Source organism: Neoarius graeffei, chromosome 5 (genome assembly GCF_027579695.1).
Source record: "Neoarius graeffei isolate fNeoGra1 chromosome 5, fNeoGra1.pri, whole genome shotgun sequence".
NCBI lineage: Eukaryota > Metazoa > Chordata > Actinopteri > Siluriformes > Ariidae > Neoarius > Neoarius graeffei.
Genome location: NC_083573.1, coordinates 109032428 through 109052889, shown reverse-complemented (window position 1 = coordinate 109052889; position 20462 = coordinate 109032428). Strand labels below are relative to the sequence as shown.

Genomic DNA, 20462 nt, shown 5'->3' with positions numbered 1-20462 from the left:
TCATGACCTGCTCTGGCTGGATGCTTGATTGGGTGATGGGAGCACACTCCTCAGCAATGATGAGATGCAGATGGGAACCTTAGGGCTGGCCAAGACAATTCAGTTACATTTCACTGGGTCTGGGACATGCGACAGAAAGTCTGACGGCCGATTCCCTGCAGGCTACGATAGCCAGTCGAGGTCTCCACCCTCTCCACCAAAAGATTTCCTGTTGACTCCATGTAACTCAGAGGGACAGATTTGGGGTGGGGGGGAGGGAAAGAAAACAATAACATTCTGTTAAAATCATGTCTGTTACAATTCCTGGAGTTTATTTATGCTGAAGAGAGGGGAAAAACGTCTTTAACCCTTTGATGCAAAGCATAGGTCAAAAGTGACCCGTCTAAGTTTTTATCTTCTATATCTTTGCAATAAATTAATTCCATCATTCAGTATTCCTCAATTAACTTGTTTTTGATCATCATACATCCTTATTTTATTTTCCCTTTCTTACTTTTTGAATAAAAACCCTTTTTGTATCACTACCCTTCTAATGCACAACATGGGTCAAAAACGACCTGCATTCATTTTCCAGGTTATTTCATGTATGGCTGAGTGTTTCTATGATATACTTTTGAAATAAATTCATTTTGTCATTTACTTTTCCAAATATGCAGTAAATATCTTGTTTTTGTTTAGCACAAATCATCATTTTTATTTTTCCTTTCTTAAGTTATGAACAAGCACAGCTTTTGTAATTCTACATCAAGTTTACACACATGGGTCAGAACCGACCCGCATGCATTTACTCCAGCGGTTGGTGGGAACTGTGAATTGTGCTTGTGTCAGACATTTCACAGCTCAGCACAGCGCCCTTTGCCCATCTAATACATGGAAGTAATGTTTTTCAATTGTTCGAACATTACCTTAGAAAAAAATTGATGATGTTTAGGTTACCTTGAAAGTGAGTAGATTACTTGTCAGAAAGTTACAAGTAATTACTATTAGCTACCGAGCTGTTGACATATTCTACTTTAGTTAGCTGATTTTATTGCAGTTGGCTTAGCTAACTACATAGTTAATAAATAAATAACTGGCCCCATTCACTGCTAAAATAATTACTTGAAACAAATTATTATTATAGTATTAAGACATTTAATTTTAAATCACACTTGGATGACCCATGTGTAGTAATATAAAAAGTATTTTTGTTCATAAAGTAGGAAATAAACAATTAAATTAATGATTTGTGGTAATTAAAAACAATATATTTAAAGAATACTTGGAATATTCAATCATAAAATAAATTGATTTCAAAAGATAGAGCAAAGAAAAACTCAGCCAGCATGAAATAACCTGGAAAATGAATGCGGGTCATTTTTGACCCATGTTGTGCATTAGAAGGGGTGTGCATATGTTTTGCATCAAAGGGTTAAAATCCCAGAGCTACTCCAGTTATAATTACATCAACCCATATCCACATGTACATGCTCATCCTGCTGAAATAAGATTTTCACATGACGAGTTAGACATGCAGTTTGCATTATCATGCTGAAATGGTAGTTACACACTCATTTGGGGTGAAGATCATTATGATGTTGATTGGAAATGCAAAATAACCACTACACCTGCCTTTTCAGTGACTCTGAATGCAACTCCAGGGAGTTTTAAGGGGTTTCTGCTGGAAGCGAGGCTGGTGGGAGGGAACAGTGCTGTTGGTTCCTTCAGTGTGGTGGACTCAAATTCCCAGTTCCTGACCTGCTCTGGAGTGTCTGTAAGTTTCCTTCAAGAGATCATTTCACAATCGATGCAATTATTAAATCAAGTAAGAGAAATAGGTTGTGGTGAGAAGAAGGCATTCATTTTTGGGTTGGCCTTCAGAACTCCGCTGTGTCCCACACATCAGGAAGCTCAAAATCACAAATCCAAAGTACATGGAAAGCACCAACATCTGGCAACCTCAACAATATCGAGTTCAGGTAAGAGTCCTGCTTTTCTTCCCTTTTACGTTCTGGATTCCGAACAGGATATTCATATAGATTCATATCAATAAGAAATTAAACTGCTGCTATAATATAGCAAAATGCTTTATTCCTCTTATACCACAGCAATTTACCAACTATTCCATTTTTAAAATTTATTACTGCAGTGTGGGAAATAAGGCTCGACTGGTGAACATTGACTGGTAATTTTTGCCTTTGTCTGTCTGTATTTCAAAAGCACCCTGGACAAGTCACCAGGTTATCGCAGGGCTGACACAGAGACAAATAACCATTCACACCTACAGTCAATTTAGATCTAACCTAACCTGCAAGTCTTTGGACTGTGGGTAGACCATGCAAACTCCACACAGAAAAGTCCTTGCCAGACACTGGGCTTGAACCTAGGACCTTCTTGCTGTGAGGTAACAGTGCTAACCACTACACCACCATGCCACCTACTTGGAATCTCATCCTCAAAATTTTAACTCTTTGATTTAAGAATAGTTGTATTGTTCATGACTAAATTTCTTATAGTGATTATAAACATAGTATAAATTAGTCATTGTTAACCGAATGTTTCATGAGTGTTATTATAGTACCTATATATGAGGACCAGTAAGCTGTAACCAACTGGAACATCTTTGGGCCCCTCATACTTTTTCGTAGACTGACCTGTGTGTGCTACTGTTTTCTTGAGTAGAACTTTAAGCATGTTTTTCTTGAATCTTCTGAAATTTTTTTGTAAATTATATTCAGTTTGTAGTGCAATTAGCAACTAATATCTCATGTTATTTGACCTTTGAAGATCACAAAAATGTGCCTGGAAATAGCTGAGAAGTCATCTGCAGGGATCTAAAGCCCTTCAGCTTCCGGGGCCCAATGGCACAGACCCTCAGCCGCATTGTTCTGGGCCTTTGGCCAGTCATTCAGACAGGCTGAAATTTGGATGGACAGACAACATTTCAGACTCGTCTGATCTGTGACAGTCTGCTTAAAATTCCTTAGTTCCCACACTGTTACTGACAAGCACATTGAACTTCTTTTTATCTGTTTATTGTTACATTTAATGTTGTGGAATGCCTGCGAAATAAGTTAGTTCCTGTTCTTAGTTATGTTATAGCAGCTATAAACAGTCATTCCCTCACCAGCTTCTCTTTATTCTCTTTCGTCAAGTTAACAAGACAAAAAAATCCAGCTTACAGTGAAACTGCAAAGAAACATAAACTCTTCTGTCCTGAAGATGTCAGAAAACTTAAACCTGGCAGGTTCCAGTCTTACCTGACTTTCTTTTGTAATTCCCTGCACATGTTTTCTTTCTCAGGGTCACATTTGTCCGTGATTATAACGCCTTTTGGGTGGGAGTGAAGAGTGCAATGATCACCTACATCGGCACAGCGGTAAGAGTCTATGGCACAATAGAAGTCCTCCATCTACTGTACAAAGAGAACACACTTAATGGGTGTAAACATATGAAGTGGTTTGCAGTGATGTGACAATGAGCGACTACGCAATATCAATGAAATTTGGTGACTTGTAGTGATGACAGGAGAAATACCTGCTGGTGATGTGAGGTGGGCAGGAACCGAGTTAAACTTCTTTCAACTTTAGGTGATGCAATTGAGATGATTACCAATGGGAGTGAAAGCATACTGTTGACTGACAGATGAATTCGCCAACACTGAGTTCCCCAAAATGTTTACCATAAAGAGACGACGTCCATGACTTTGAGTCCAACATCAAAATGGAAGAGCAGCTCATCATCATGGTCTCCAACAATTTATTTAATACAGATTTATCTGATTTTTGAGAGAACGAATCTTGCTGAAAGACAAGTGATATAGCCAGCCATTGTGCTCACTCAATACTGCAATGGTTAACTTCGCAAAACGTTACAGAAACCAGAAAAAGTTAGTGCTTTGATCTGTAAACTGTACTGCCTGTGAACTAAAAGAAATTAAACTTGGGTGAATTGTCACTGTTGAAATAAAATAAATATAATGATATATTTATGCCCCTCCAGGTGTCACTGTCGTCGACCATGTGAGCATTAAAGTCCCCCAGTAGAACAATGGAGTCCCCAGTCTGAGCACCTCTCAGTACCTCTCCCAGGGACTCCAAGAAGGCCGGATACTATATACTGCTATTCGGCCCATAGGCACAAACAACAGCAAGAGCCCTCTCCCTGACCCGAAGGCGCAGAGAGGTGACCCTCTCATTCACTGGGGTAAACTCCAACACATGGCGGCTGAGCTGGGGAGCTATAAGCAAGCCCACACCAGCCCGCCAACGCTCACCGTGGGTGACTCCAGAGAAGTGGAAAGTCCAGCCCCTCTTGAGGAGCTGGGTTCCGGAGCCCAAGCTGTGCATGGAGGTGAGCCCAACTATCTCTAGCTGGTACCTCTCAACCTCCTGCACAAGCTCAGGCTCTTTCCCCCCCAGTGAAGTGACATTCCATGTCCCAACAGCTAGCCGCTGTGTTCGGGGATCAGGTCATCGAGGTCCCTGCCTTTGACTGCCGCCCAATCCACACTGCACCAGCCCCCTACGGCTACCTCTGTGGGTGGTGAACCCACAGGAGGTCAGGCCCACATCACCACTTCGGGCTGAGCCCGGCCGGGCCCCGTGGGCAAATGCCCGGCCACCAGGTGCTCGCATACGAGTCCCAACCCCGGGCCTGGCTCCAGGGTGGGGCCCCAGCTGAGCCATACTGGGCGACATCACGGTCCTTGATTTTTTCATTTCCATAAGGGGGTTTGGTGAACTGCTCTTGGTCTGGCCTGTCACCTAGGACCTGTCTGCCTTGGGAAACCCTAACAGGGGCGTAATGCCCCTGACAACATAGCTCCTAGGATCATTCAAGCACACAAACCCCTCCACCACAATAAGGTGGCAGTTCTAGGAGGGGATTTGGAGGAACGGCCTCCCCTATCTGAACCCGAGTGGTGCTTTGTTATTGGACTTCTGTGCAAGTCATGGTTTGTTCATAACGAACACCATGTTTGAGCATAGGGATGTCCATAAGTGCACGTGGCACCAGGACACCTTAGGTCGGAGGTCGATGATCGACTTTGTTGTCATTTCATCTGATTTCCGGCCCTATGTCTTGGACACTCGGGTGAAGAGAGGGGCTGAGCTGTCAACTGATCACCACCTGGTGGTGTGTTGGATCTGCTGGCAGAGGAGGAAGCCGGACAGACCTGGCAGGCCCAAACGTATGGTGAGGGTCTGCTGGGAATGTCTGGCTGAGCACTCTGTCGGGGAGGTCTTTAACTCCCACCTCCAGGAGAGCTTCTCCCAGCTTCCGAGGGAGGTGGGGGACATTGAGTCTGAGTGGACCATGTTCTCTGCCTCCATTGTCGACGCGACTGTTCGGAGCTGTGGCCACAAGGTCTCTGGTGCCTGTCGTGGCGGCAATCCCCGGACCCGTTGGTGGACACCGGAAGTAAGGGATGCCGTCAAGCTGAAGAAGGAGTCCTATTGGGCCATGTTGGCCTCCAGGACTCCTGAGGCATGTAATGGAAACTTCTAATAAACACTTCAGAATGCTTAGCAGTTGTCTTTTCAGTTATTATAATAGATCATATAAAACAGACATATAAAATAGGAAAGAAGAAACAAAATTAAAACAAAACACCACCTCTAATGATGTGAGAGTGCACTCTGAGTTGCTTCTTAGGAATGCTCTCTATTATACTCTAAAGATATTCGCTTACTGCTCGCATCCGCATGTGATTGGCTCAAGATTTTCTATGAAGCTTTGTTAAAGCGTGCACCTGGTGTTCTCTGATAACTGCAGGCGGATGCATAGTTAGGGAGGACTCAGGCACCCTGCTTATCACCACCAAGGCCACAGAAAGGCAATTACAGAAAACTTTCTGTGCACTAGGCCACTTGAGTTCAACACACAGAAACACAGAGAATAAAAATGTTCATCCATTAAATTTCCATCACATTTCCCCCCTTTTTATCCTACAGGATAATAATTGCTAAAAGAAAAGAAATGTACACAGTTTCAGTGATAAGAGTTCCCAGAGAGATTCAACTTAACACATCATTGAGTGTACAGGGATAATGCTAAGGCTGTTTTTATAAGACATAGATGTCTTAAGTTAATGCTAGCAAGCTATATACATAGATCAGGAACAATAGAACAGGAAACAACCATAAATGAAAGTGTTTTAAGTTAGGGCTAATTTCATGTCAACTGTGCTGATGTCATCGAACAGTAGGTTATAGTCTTCGTGTGGGTTTGGAGGCCAGTCAGGCAAGTCATCTGAGTCTATTTTCACCATCTGGTAACCAATATTTGTCAGCTGCCTCTGGAACACAGACATACAACATTGACAGAAAACAGGGAGCAAACATAGCATCACAATCACTAAGCCCAGGACCGGTACGGTGGATAGAATCAGAGTCTTTCATCCACTAAAGCAATGCCACCAGCTGTCTTTGTCTCCTCCATGTTCGTCTGCTCGTAATTGTTCAGCAACCTTACGCATCTTGTTCAGTGCCTCAGTGATGTTACCATGATTCCCATCATTTGCAGGAATGCACGTACAACAGTGTTCTCCTATCATGACACACACTCCACCTTCCTTTGCCAAAAGGATGTTGAGGGCCATGTGATTCTGTGTTGACATTAATCTGAGCGCAGTCAATTCAGTTCTCACGCCCTCCATGGCCTCTATGGTTGAATTCATGAACTGTGCCAGTCTGTAATGCACCACCTCAAGTTCATTCCAGAGTTGTGTTGTCCCATACTGTGGAAACAGTGCCTGGAAGAATTTCTTCACTTTGGGTTGCAGCTGATGTTTTGGAGGAGGAAAATCATCGTCGACACTTCTGCGCCATCTGCCACTCGTCTCAGGGGTTGCTATTATTAGGTGGGCGTCTAATTGGATCAGGGCACACGTGCCTTTCCAATCTACCGGAAAGAAGTTATACACATGGTGACCACACTTCCACTGCCAGCCTGGGTAATAGAAGGTTGTACCTGCTAACTGAGTTAGATTCCCTCCTGGCCCTAAGTTACCTCCTATTGTCGCTTTTCTGCCTTGCTTGTACAGAGTGGCACTTCATCCCATGCAGGTCACATTTGGATTTGGGACTGAACCCTGCACTGTGCAAATGGTTGAACACCTAGTTTCCTTGACCTTCCCCATGGGGGTAGAATTTGGATCGCCCTTTTGGCCTGCGCATAAGGTATAATTTATCCCCTTTCCTGGTTCATTTACACTAATTTATACTCTTGGGTCATCTCCCCCACCTCGATATGTGACATTACAGCCTTTTTTTTACACCATCACAGACAGCTTCCATCACGGCTCGCCATGCTTGTGCAGTATCTTCATCAGTTGTGTTGGTGATCTCAAACACGAATGGTTGTGTAACGGTGTGTGGCAGGGTGGAGCAAACTAGCCAATTTGACCTGTTAGCCTGTTTATTGTATTGGCATACTGCCAATACAAAGTATGAGTTGGATGTCTCCCTTGTCTCGATTCTGTGTCAGTCTGGGTTCTCTGTATTGACCACCACACGAATCCTCCCATGAGCCCCAGCAGGATCAGGATGCTCAGGCCCATGACTGGACCTAGTTTATAATGATTTATCCCCTTCATTTTATGTTAACTAGGTCTCCGAGTTAACCCTTGCCCTACTTGATGTGTATTGGTGCTCAGAGGGTGGGCACGCCCAATCAGCCCTCGTCCCACCTCACCGGGGCTTGGAGAAACTTGGGACTTCTGAAACCAGTTTACTGACTAGATACTAAAATACTCTTCTCTATTGAGGGTGCAACAGCGTAACTGTGCTGCCGTGCTCAGTTCCGCCGAACTTGTTCGCCACGTGGTTTGGATCAAGGTGGGAAAGCGGACATGTGGGGCACCTTCTAAATGATAATCGCTTACCTCTCCTCCTGAGTCTAGGGTTACCACTTGTCTCACCTTATGGTTGGGGTTCTGTGCTAAGATGTACTCAGTTAACACTTCTTTCTCCTTGTTGGTGTCATTCAGATTTGTCCGCTGGGATTGTCCTCCTGGAGCTGTCACCCTGACCTCTTCATCCATGATAAGGAGCCACAGCCCATCTCCTAATGGGTTACACCCTCCAGTGTCCACTAATTCTCGGTTGCGTGCATGATTGATGTGATACTCGCACTGTTCCATGTAGTGATGTCTTTCTTCCTCACAAGCTTTAGTCAGCGTCTGGGTCACTTAGGCCTTCTTTTCCCGCCTGCTCAGCCGGTTCAGGAACCCTCCTGCAGTGGCTAGCGTGGATACATGTCACTCTGCCTGTGACCTTCACTGCAGTTGGGGTTGCGAGCAGGACCTGGAATGGGCCATTCCACCGTGGCTTGTTCCACTTGGTTTGTCAGAAGTCCTTCACCACTATCCAATCCCCTGGTTGTAGATCATGCAGAGGTCCCTCAGTGGGTTTGGGAAGTGCTTCTTTTACCTGTTTGTGGATAGATTTCAAAGCAGAGGACAACATTGCACAGTAATTCAACATTGCATCATCACACAGTGTAGTGTCCGGCAGTGTTCCTTGAGCTGGCCCTATCCCCATGTTGGGTACTCATCCGAACAGAATTTCGAATGGGCTTAACCCATGTTTAGGCTTAGTTTGCATCCTCATTTGTGTGAGTACTACAGGGAGGACCTTTGTCCATCCTAGCCCTGTTTCTGCACAAGCTTTGCTTAGTTTATTTTGAAGGGACCCATTTTCCCTCTCTACTGCTCCCACACTGGCAGGATGGTAGGCACAATGTTGTTTCAGGTCTATCCCTAGGAATGCTCCTATTTTCTTTCGGGCTGCATTAACAAAGGGTGTTCCATTGTCACTTGAGATTTTGCTAGGTATACCCCACCTAGGAATTATATCTCTCAGGACTGCTTTGACTACCACCTCTGAGTCCTGTTTAGCTGTGGGGAATACTTCAACCCATTTTGAAAACGTCAACCATTACCAGGCAATACCTTTTCCCTTCACTAGGTGTCAGTTCAATGAAGTCCATTTGGAGATGATCAAATGGTTTGTCTGGTGTTGGGTGTGCTGCTTGAGTTAGTTTGATACCTTGACCTGCATTATGTTGTGCACATATCAAGCATTGCTTGCAAAATTTTACAGCGTAATTTGAAAACCCCTTTGCGAACCATCTCTGTTACTTCTGCTACCATCCCCCCTTTTGACACATGGGTGAGCCCACGTGCCAATTTTGCATAGAAAGGGAACATGTATTTTGGTAGACAGGGATGGCCCGAGGGACAAACCCAGACCGAGTTTGCAAAGATACAGCCTGCCTGTTTCCAGACTCATCTCTCATCCTGAGTGGCAGTGCTCTGAAGGTCCACTAGCTGTAAACAGGGGGTAGAAACCTGAGGAAAAGCAAGGTTAGAGGGTGAACTGGAAGCTGAGGCTGCACACTTAGCTGCCGCATCCGCCCTGGCATTCCCTTGAGACACAAGATCAGTATTGTTAGTATGGGCAGCACACTTACACACAGCAATGGCTCTAGGGAGTAGAATAGCATCCAACAATTCAGAGACCAGTTTATGATGTGCAATGGGAGATCCTGTGCAAGTGAGAAAATTTCTGTTTCCAAATAGTGCCAAAATCGTGCACAATGCCAAATGCATACCTACTGTCCATAAAAATATTGACAGATTGCCCTGCCGCCAATTTGCATGCCTCAATAAGGGCACAGAGCTCTGCGGCCTGCGCCGACAGGTTTGAGGGCAGACACAAGGCCTTGAGGACCTCGTGATCTGAGACTACGGCAAAACCTACTTTGTTCTTTCCTGTCTCTGGAGGCTGAACCATCCACATAGAGGACCATGTCTGGATTTCCTAAAGGGTCGCTCTTTAAGTCTGCCCTGGGGGAACAAAAATCGTTAGTGAGAGCAACACAGTCATGTGGCTCTCCATCGTCCTCTGTAGGGAGAAGAGAGGCAGGAATCAGAACAGTACAATGTTTTGCAATGATGTTAGGCATATCAAGTATGCCAGTGTTATACTTCAACCATCTCTGTGCTGACAAATGTGACCCCTTACCGAATCCAGGGACACATGTCGGCCGAAACAAATCCGAGATAATCGCAAAAGAAGCATTTTTTTTTTCGAAATTTGTGATTTTTGTTTTTTTCCATCATGTGCAAGTTGAGATCTTGAAGAATGCAATCAGTATTTCAGATAATAGATTTTGTTGGAAAAGCATACATTTTTTGTTGCAAATTGTCTCGTTTTTGTCAGGACTGTAGCCTGCTGGGGTGTGTGGGTAAATTACCATATGGGCCATTCACATGAAGATTTAAGTCATTTTTTTTTTTTTTTCCGTGAATCAGCTGTATGATCTGAGTTGAGCACATGGCTACTTAACCTGCATACAGGCGTGTGATTTCACTATGGAATGAGTTACTAAACAGAGCGCAGAGGAGCAAACACCGTGAAGCAAACAGACACACGGTATTTACATCGGAGATCACCATTTCTAGCAAAAAAAACCGCAACCTCGTTTTCCAGATTGAATGGAATACTTGAATGATTGGATGATACACGGACCGTTCTAGGATTACATTCCATCGGAGGCATTGGTGTGTGCAAGGTGCCGTTTCTCTTTCTGATGGGGTAAGTTTATTAATCTAAGGCTGTGTGGTTATTTTTGCATGTAACGGAGAGTGTTGTGGTTTGCTTAAGCCTAGGTCACAACCGGACGTACAATTTTTTGGCCGTGTGATTTTTGGCGTTTCCCAAATCGCTGCGTATTTTTTTTGTTCACGGAGAAAGACGCGCGTTGGCCGTAAGTTTGTCTTGCAACCTGAAAAAAACGTAAGCGCCCGTAGAGCTTGTTTGACATGACAAAGAACCTCTGCGGCCGGTCTGCGGCTTGAAAATCAGCACATCACACGCGTGCTCTCGTGCTTTTCACATGCACGCTCTCGTGCGTTTCATGCGCGCTCTCCGTGTGTTTCTTGCGTTTTTTGCGTGTAGACCGGCCGTAGGAGCACGGTACAGCCGGTTGTGACCGAGGCTTTACATGAAACTAGTGTTGTGTTAGTTGTGTCATCATCGTGCTATCTTTCTTTCTTACGGTGTGAGTAATTTTTCAACCACAAAGTGTTAAAATATACTTTAGGACTTATTTTTGTGCTTCATAATTGTGTTGGGCATACTTTGCATGGAAGGAAAATTGACGTGGTGATCTTTGTTTACATGATAGTGGCATCGTGCTAGCTAGTAGGGGGTAGAGCTTTCCTTAATTTCATGCAAATGAGCACCATTATGTGCCCGCCCTACACCCAGAGTAGCTAAGATGGAAAACTTTGAGGGCGATTTTCTCCCTTTTCTGTTTTAAGAAGTATACACTTTCAAAAGGCCACACATTCTTCAAATATTGTCAGATCTCCACATGGAAGGCATCATTGGAAAGCTTAGAAACTGTACTTTCTGAATCTGTCAATAACTCAAAATGCCCCCGGGCCAACATGTGTCCCTGGATTCTGTGATCTGCCACAAATGTGATGTCTTTTTCTCCAACAGAAGCAGGGAGACAGCATGTGGGACCAAAAGGGTGAGATTAGAATACCCCACAATATTTCTGGAGGTAGTTACCGCCTTTTCAGCTGCAGCAACTGCACGCAGGCAAACAGGAAGTCCAGCCGCCACTGGATCCAGCCTGCTGGAGAAGTAGGCAACAGGTCTCAATCTATCCCCGTGCTTCTGCAAAAGAACAGAGGTCATAAAACCCTTCTTTTCATCTACAGTTTGAACAAATGGTTTATTGGGGTCAGGCAGTCCCAGCATGGGTGTGGTCTGCAGGGTGCCTTTTAGGGCCAGGAATGCTTCTTCAGCCTCTGGTGTCCATACGACAGGTGACGAAGTGGTAAAGGACGAACCGTGCATGAGCTCTCTCACTGGGCTTTCCAGGATGGAATAATTCGGAATGAATGCTCTGCAATAGGAGCACATACCCCAAAATGACAAAACTTGTTTCACAGTGATCGGCTTGGGAATTTTCTGAATAGCTGAGACTCTGTCTGCAGACAGTGTTTTCCCCTCCCCTGTGATGTCATGCCCCAAGAAATGCACCTTCTGTTTTGCAAACTGTAATTTTGTGAGGCTAGCCTTTTGACCTTCCTTAGCGAGGTGTCGCAGTAGCTTTACAGTGTCATCTTCACATTGAGCTTTAGTTGGGGCACAAATCATTAAACCGTCAACATACTGCAGCAAAGCTGATCTTGGTGACAAAGTTAACGAAGCGAGGCTGTCTCTGAGGCACTGGTTGTATATGGTTGGGGACTCACAGTAACCCTGGTACAAATGAGTGAAAGTGTATGGACGACCATCATACATAAAGGCAAACCAGTACTGGCTATTTTTATGTAGAGGAATAGAAAAGAACGCATTTGCTAGGTCCACCACTGAAAACAGCTTACTGTCAGCGGGCACCTGGCCCAAAATGGTGTATGGGTTAGGGACATCAGGTGCGCGTGGAACAACCGCAGCATTGACTGCTTGCAGATCTTGGACAAACCTCCACTCATCGGGCTGGGACGGTTTTCTTGCCTTCTTAACTGGAAAAATAGGAGTGCACACTGGAGAGTCTGGGCAAGGGACAATTACACCTGCCTTCAGCAATGAATCAAAGACCGGTCTTTTACCTGCGATTGCTTCTGGTTTGAGTGGGTACTGGTTCTGTCTAGGCCTTAAATCTGATTTGGGGGTGATCACCACTGGTTCAGCATTCTTTATTAGGCCTACATCATGTTTACCCTTCGCCCAAACGGAATTTGGAACTCCTGCCAATTTGGGGTGCACCTCTGCTGGATTTATGCCTGTGGAAACAGAGACAAACAGGCCACTACAGTCAGGGTCCCCAGGATCCCGGTCATCAGTGGCTAATATTACGCTGCGCTTAACATGCACACACATAGCATGACTTTGTTTGTAGACCCCAAGCCTTTGGCAAAACAACACACTAGGATCCTTTGTTTGGGACCATTCATTGCCATTGACTGCGCACTTCTTGACCCACTTCCCCACATCTTTCCAATGGGCGGCTCATGGCTTTGCTAATGAGACATGGGGTATAGAATTAACGATGTCAAAGAAATCATGCTGACAGCAGCCGACCTCAGAGTCCTCTGAGACGAGGTCGCATATAACATGTTTGAGAGCACTGCGATGAACATTGATGCAGTTGTTCGGACAACAAGTAAAATGGACCTGCACAGCGCAATAATGTTTAGACCAATATGTAGTTTTGAGAGTCAATCTTTCACGTGTGTGGGGGTCTGCAAACCAAGTCTTTTCAAACTCTACATCTTGCCCTTGGTGAACATGTGCTGTGCAATGTAAATCTTCCTCTTTCATATAATCTGTGTCAACTGATGAGGTGTTCAAGTGTGTGAGCTATACAAAGTGTTTGGGAGTTTGTGTGAGTTGATCTGAGCAGAGCCACCAGACATACACATACAGGGGGCTTCCAAACCCATACTGCACACCGCACATTTCAGTTACTTCAATCGTTAGTCCATCTGGAGTGGACGTGAGATTTACTCCTAATTTGCACATTAAATCGCGTGCTAACATATTACTGGACATGTATATGAGATGAGGAATGAGTGGGACATAACTATTCCTCCCTCGCTTTTACACGGGAGGTTGACTGAGGAAGTTTTGGTTACAGGTCATCCTGAGATGCCCATCGTCTGAATAGAATTTGAGCTGAACAGTGGGTCAACTGGAAGTACCCCATGTTGTATCACTGAGTGTCCTGCTCCAGAATCTACTAAAAAGGTTAACACATGCCCACACACAGTGAGGGGCATACAAGGGAGTTTAGAGAAGGGAGTAGTTGTGTATTTTAACAAACTTAATGCAACTTCAGGTGTATCTATTTGGACTGGTGTATTGGGCGTTTCTGTGTAGTCTTGCTGTTGCATGCAGGTGCTGCAGCTAATATGTTTAACATTATGCGAATGCTCCTGTCTATGTGTATGTGTATCATCAGGTGTGTATGTGTTACCTCCCCTGTTCTCTGTGTGGGACCCATTCCCGGAGTCCGCCCGTCAGTCTGCTTTGCTGTACTCCTCATGGGGCTTCTGCCTGCTACTGTTGAGAACATCTCGAGCCATGTGTCCCTTCCGATTGCAGTTGTATCAGGTTGCGCCTTTTATCCAGGACAGGTCACCCCAGGCCATCCTGCCTTGGCCCCTACCTCGACCTCTTCCTCTTCCTCCTTGTCCAGGCTGAACAGTCTGGAAAAGAGTGAGAGTGGCGGCATGTAGGTCTTGGTCTCTTTGTGCTGACCTTGTCTTTCTCCTTTTCTTTCAGCAGCCTTTCTGCATGCACAGTGTACTGCTCGATCTTGGTGAGGCTGGCGGTTTCCCACAGGAGACAGAGCTGCTTTACTGACTTGGCCACTGCTGGATTCATACTGTTCATGAAACTGTTCTGCAGGTACGCTTCCCAGAATTCAGGAGTGCCTTCCACTCCAGCCAGGGTCGCAGGTCTGGTCAGGCCACTATGTTTCTCATGCACGGGGGTGAGACAGGCAAGAAATGCTGACACCACTTCTCCATCTTCTTGCTTACACATACTGATCTTAGTCATGTCTATGTTCAAGGGAAAAGCACTGTCCAGATGAGCACAGAAAGCAGTGATGGTATCTCTGTACTCACCATTGTCAGCCTCACTCCAGTCTGGTGTAGTCATTCGCTGGTCAGCTTCCGGCCACTCTTTGGAAACTTTGTTCCAATCTATACCCATCTTGATCATGAGTAGGTGGCAAAGTTCATGGGTGGTTGGTCGGAATTCTCTGCAAAATATCAACAGCTCATTACCAAATCTCTTTCCTCATACCTCTCTCACATTGGGAAGAGAAGCCATGCTTTCCTTCATGTCAGCTGTTGTCCAGGGTCTGTGGACTAGAAGCACGCCGTCAGCTCCAGCCACTTCCACCATTGGAAGATGAAGGACTTCAGACTTTAGGTTACGGTCTTGTGGACCCACTGGTGAGCATGTGGTTAGGTCCAGGAGGGTGTCTCTTCCGTCACCATATGCAAGACCGGATCTCATGTGTGATGGAGAAGCGAGGGGAGGTGCTGACGCTGGAGGCGACTGGTAGGCTGGGATTCCAGAGGCTTAGTTTTTTCTTTGTCTTGACTTCTCCCCCTCTCTGTGGGTGATGTGCTTGTGGGAATGATGCTCCGCCTTGCTGAGGAGGCAGTGTGTGTCGGGGTGGTGGGGCAAACTCCAGGTCAGGGTCCATCTGAAATTTCAAACACTGAGAAGAGGGTGAGAGCCCTGCCTGTCGTTTCTCTCTTTTGTACTCTCTCTTAAGTGTTTCTTCTTCCCATGCAGAAAATGCCCTCCAGTCCCCGAAGAACTTAACATTATCTGCAGACTCTTCTTTTTCCTTCTGTTTCAACTTTTCTTCTAACTGTTCTATCTGCCTGAGACTAAAACTGCCCTTCTCAGGGAATCCTAAGTCCTTTACCCATATGTCAAACTGTGCCAAACAATCCTCGCCATACGAGGTTTTCATAAACTGGATGTTTGGGCTGTCATAGGAACACCCACTTCTTATTATAGCACATGTAGCCTTAGGCTTACTTGCTTCTTCCTTTTCTTTCCCTAACTTGCTGTTTCTGTTCCCCATTGTACACTGTTATATTAATAGGTTGTGACAACAATGGCTGAGTTTCTTTATCAGGATCACAAGAACAAGTTGGACTATGTCCAAAAATGTGACACAATAATCCTTTAGGTGTGTTCTTATTAGTAAACAATTTATCTGACATTTGCCTTAAACTAAAGTAGGTATCATTTAGCACAACAACCTCAAAGACAACTCATGCATGTGTACAAAATCTATTTCTCTGTTTCAGAATTTGGAGGAGTTCAGTACTCTGTTAATTCATCAATATTGTGCGTGCACACTGGTGTGTCTTTGCGTTTTCGTGATCAAACCTCTCTATCCCGTTCCTACGATGGGCCAGTTGTTCACACAGAACAAAGGGAGCAAGATTCAATTCCTTCCAGTTACGAATCGCTGAACGTGAATCTGTCGAAACACCCACGCGTACTTCCCCTCCTCAAGTAGGTGAGCCATTACCCAGTTGTCACTTAGGTGGATAATTCTCTTACACAACCCAATAAACTACTCGCGGTTTATTGTCTCAAAATTGTGTTTTATCCGTTGTCTGCAAACATATTGATGGTACCACAGCTTAGCAGTCCTCCTGGGCTCGGACAAACTTCTGTCCGTCTCTTATATCAGTCTTCCTTGACTGGGACAATCTCTGTCCATCTCTTATATCAGTCTTTAAATACTATTTCCACTAATTTCTTTACACAAGAATGCAAAGTTATCACTTACTGGTTCGGTGAGCCCTGACGGTCTGGTCTCTCATCCGAGTTCTCAGCTCCTCACCATAGCCTTGGAAGTGTTCCATCGTCCGAGGATCAGATGTGTAGGGCCCACCCAGGGACGCCAAATTGTAATGGAAACTTCTAATAAATACTTCAGAACGCTTAGCAGTTGTCTTTTCAGTCATTTATTATAATAGATAATATAAAACAGACATATAAAATAGGAAAGAAGAAACAAAATTAAAACAAAACACCACCTTTAGTGATGAGAGTGCACTCTGAATTGTTTCTTAGGAATGCTCTCTATTATACTCTAAAGATATTCGCTTACTGCTCGCATCCATATGTGATTGGCTCAAGATTTTCTATGAAGCTTTGTTAAAGCGTGCACCTGGTGTTCTCTGATAACTGCAGGTGGATGCATAGTTAGAGAGGACTCAGACACTCTGCTTATCACCACCAAGGCCACAGAAAGGCAATTACAAAAAACTTTCTGTACACTAGGCCACTTGAGTTCAACACACAAACACAGAGAATAAAAATGTCTCATCTCATTATCTCTAGCCGCTTTATCCTTCTACAGGGTCGCAGGCAAGCTGGAGCCTATCCCAGCTGACTACGGGCGAAAGGTGGGGTACACCCTGGACAAGTCGCCAGGTCATCACAGGGCTGACACATAAACACAGACAACCATTCACACCTACGCTCAATTTAGAGTCACCGGTTAACCTAACCTGCATGTCTTTGGACTGTGGGGGAAACTGGAGCACCCAGAGGAAACCCACGCAGACACGGGGAGAACATGCAAACTCCACACAGAAAGGCCCTCGCCAGCCCCAGGGCTCGAACCCAGGACCTTCTTGCTGTGAGGCGACAGCGCTAACCACTACACCACCGTGCCGCCCAGAATAAAAATGTTCATCCATTAAATTTCCCTCACAGGCAGCGGATGGGTATCGGCAGGCTAGGTGTGCCGCAGCTCGAGCAGTTGTGGAGGAAAAAACTCAGAACTGGGAGGAGTTCGGTGAGGCCATGGAGGAGGACTATCGGTCAGCCTCAAGGAAATTCTGGCAAACCGTCCAGCACCTCAGGAGGGGGAAGCAGTACCCTGCCAACATTGTTTACAGTGCGGGTGGGGAGCTGTTGACCTTGACTGGGGATATTGTCGGGCGGTGAAAGGAATACTTCGAGAATCTCCTCAATCCCCCCATCACGTCTTCCATTGAAGAAGTGGAGGCTGATGACTCAGAGGTGGACTTGTCCATTACACAAGCTGAAGTCACTGAGGTGGTTTGCAAGCTCCTCAGTGGCAAGGCACCAGGGGTGGATGAGATCCACCCTGAGTATCTCAAGTCTCTGGATGTTGTGGGGCTGTCTTGGCTGACATGCCTCTGCAACATCGCATGGCGGTTGGGGACAGTGCCTCTGGAGTGGCAGACCGGGGTGGTGGTCCCTCTTTTTAAGAAAGGGGACCAGAGAGTGTGCTCCAATTATAGGGGAATCACACTTCTCAGCCTCCCCGGGAAGGTTTACTCCAGGGTACTGGAGAGGAGAATTCGGCCAATAGTCAAACTGTAAGGGTTTTGCTGGGATTCGAACCTGGTTCGTTGGTGTGATGATCCAGCAAACCCCCACTAGGCCACCAGGGGAATGACTCAAATGCAGAGGCGTGAGGCGGAAGTAGAAAAAGTAACAAAAGGTTTATTTATACTATGTACACTATATACAATCCAGGGCAAAAAAAAAAAAAAAACAAAGAGTATAATTCAAAAAGAAAAAGGCAAAAATGCAAAAGCTCAGAAGATCCACAAAACACAGTACAAAGGAAACTGGAGATAAACATAACAGCACAAAGACTCCGTGACAAGAGGACTGAACTCAGGGGTATAAATACACAAACTAATTAAGGACACAGGTGAAGATAATCAGGACAAACAGGCAATTAACAAAAAACACAAAACACAGGAACAGTGGCGGCCTCTAGAGGCCAAAATAAACATGACACGAAAAAGAAATAACAGCGGCCTCTAGAGGCCAAAACAGTCCTAGTCCTAACAGGACCCCCTCCTCTAGGAGCGTCTCCTGACGTTCCCAGGGCGATCCGGATGGGCCGAATGGAAGTCCCGACACAGTTCTTTATCTAGGACATCCCGAGCAGGAACCCAGCAGCGCTCCTCAGGACCATAGCCCTCCCAGTCCACCAGATATTGCAAGCCACCGCGGACCCGGCGGGAGTCAAGCAGGCGATGCACAGTGAACACAGTCTGCCCCTGGAAGATGCGGGGGGGTGGGGGGTTCCTAGGGGCAGGGGCATACGTAGACGTCAGTACAGGCCGCAACAGGGAAACATGGAAAGTGGGGTTGATCCTCAGAGTCCGGGGCAACTGGAGCCGGTAGGAGACAGGGTTCACCCTGCGCACCACCTTGAAGGGGCCAATGTAGCGAGGAGCAAGCTTGCGGTTCTCCACCCGCAGTGGAAGGTCCTTAGTGGACAGCCAAACCCGCTGCCCAGGGCGGAAAGTGTGTGCAGGTCTTCTATGGCGGTTGGCCTGAGTCTGGTTGGTTCTGGAGGTCTGTATGAGGGTCTTCCTGACCTTGCTCCAGGTCTTGCGACACCGTCTCACATATTGGTTGACCGAGGGCACCCCCGCGTCCTCCTCCTGGTCCGGGAACAGAGGTGGCTGGAACCCGAATTGGCACTGGAATGGCGACAGCTTGGTGGCCGATGACTGCAGGGTGTTGTGGGCGTACTCTGCCCATGGCAGCCAGGTGCTCCATGATGTCGGGTTATCCATAGCCAGGCCTCGCAGGGTGGTTTCCAGGTCCTGGTTGAGCCTCTCCGTCTGACCATTGGACTGTGGGTGAAACCCAGAGGAGAGGCTGGCAGTGGCTCCGATGACCTTGCAGAACCCGTGCCACACTCGGGAGAACTGGGGCCCTCGGTCTGAGACGATGTCCTGTGGAAGACCAAAGACTCGGAAGACATGATTAAATATAAGTTTCGCTGTTTCAAGAGCAGAGGAGAGTTTGCACAGAGGTATGAAGTGGCAGGCCTTGGAGAATCTGTCAACAATGACCAAAATGACCATGTTACCTTGTGACTCAGGGAGACCCGTGATGAAGTCGACTGCCACGTGGGACCAGGGACGCCGGGGAATGGTCAGAGGATGCAGGAGACCCTGGGGACGCTGTCGTGGGTTCTTGGTTCTGGTGCAAACCTCACAGGACAGGACAAATGACCTTACTTCCTGCTCCATGTTAGGCCACCAGAAGCGTCTTTTCAGGAAGTCCAGGGTCCTCCGAGCTCCCGGGTGGGCGGTGAGAGGGGAAGAGTGACCCCACTGGAGAACCTTGGCCCGGGCTTGATGTGGGACGTACAAGAGGCCCGGTGGCCCCGTCCCAGGACCGGGGTCCTGGCGTTGGGCTCGTCGAACAGCCTCCTCAATACCCCAGCGGACAGGGGCCACAATCCGGGACACCGGGATAATAGGCCCAACTTCATTCTCCCTGTTAGTGGCAGAGAACAGCCTGGACAGTGCGTCAGGTTTGGTGTTCTTGGAGCCGGGACGGTACGAGAGGGTGAAGTCAAACCGACTGAAAAACAGGGCCCACCTAGCCTGTCGAGGGTTCAGTCTCTTGGCTTGCTGGAGGTACTCCAGGTTCTTGTGGTCAGTCCAAACCAGGAATGGATGTTGCGCTCCCTCCAGCCAGTGCCTCCACTCCTCAAGGGCCAGTTTGACCGCTAACAGTTCTCGATCCCCCACATCGTACCGGGACTCTGCAGGACTCAGGCGGTGGGAGAAGTAAGCGCAGGGGTGCAGCTTTCCTTCCGAACGTTGAGAGAGTACCGCGCCGACACCACTGTCCGAGGCGTCCACCTCCACGATGAATGGTTGGGAGGTGTCCGGGAGGACCAGAATGGGTGCCGTGCAGAAGCGGGCCTTGAGGTCTTTTAACGCCTTTTCTGCCTGAGGAGACCAGCCATAAGATCCACCTGTCCCTTTGGTGAGGTCTGACATGGGTGCTGCCACAGAACTGAAGTTCCTGATGAACTTGCGGTAGAAGTTAGCGAATCCTAAGAACCGCTGAACCTCCTTAACGGACTTGGGAGTAGGCCAGTCCTGGACGGCC

General features: G+C 46.6%; 1 protein-coding gene across 6 annotated transcripts in view; it reads left to right on the top strand.

The window, feature by feature from the left end:
• Positions 1–20462, top strand: part of zgc:163022 (putative ferric-chelate reductase 1) — a 160654-nt gene that overhangs the window by 76340 nt on the left and 63852 nt on the right. For all 6 annotated transcript variants that reach the window (XM_060922720.1, XM_060922716.1, XM_060922719.1 and 3 more), the window contains 3 exons: positions 1620–1753; positions 1861–1958; positions 3283–3358. In XM_060922720.1, the coding sequence (XP_060778703.1) occupies positions 1620–1753; positions 1861–1958; positions 3283–3358 (308 nt within the window). The remainder of the gene's footprint in view (positions 1–1619; positions 1754–1860; positions 1959–3282; positions 3359–20462) is intronic.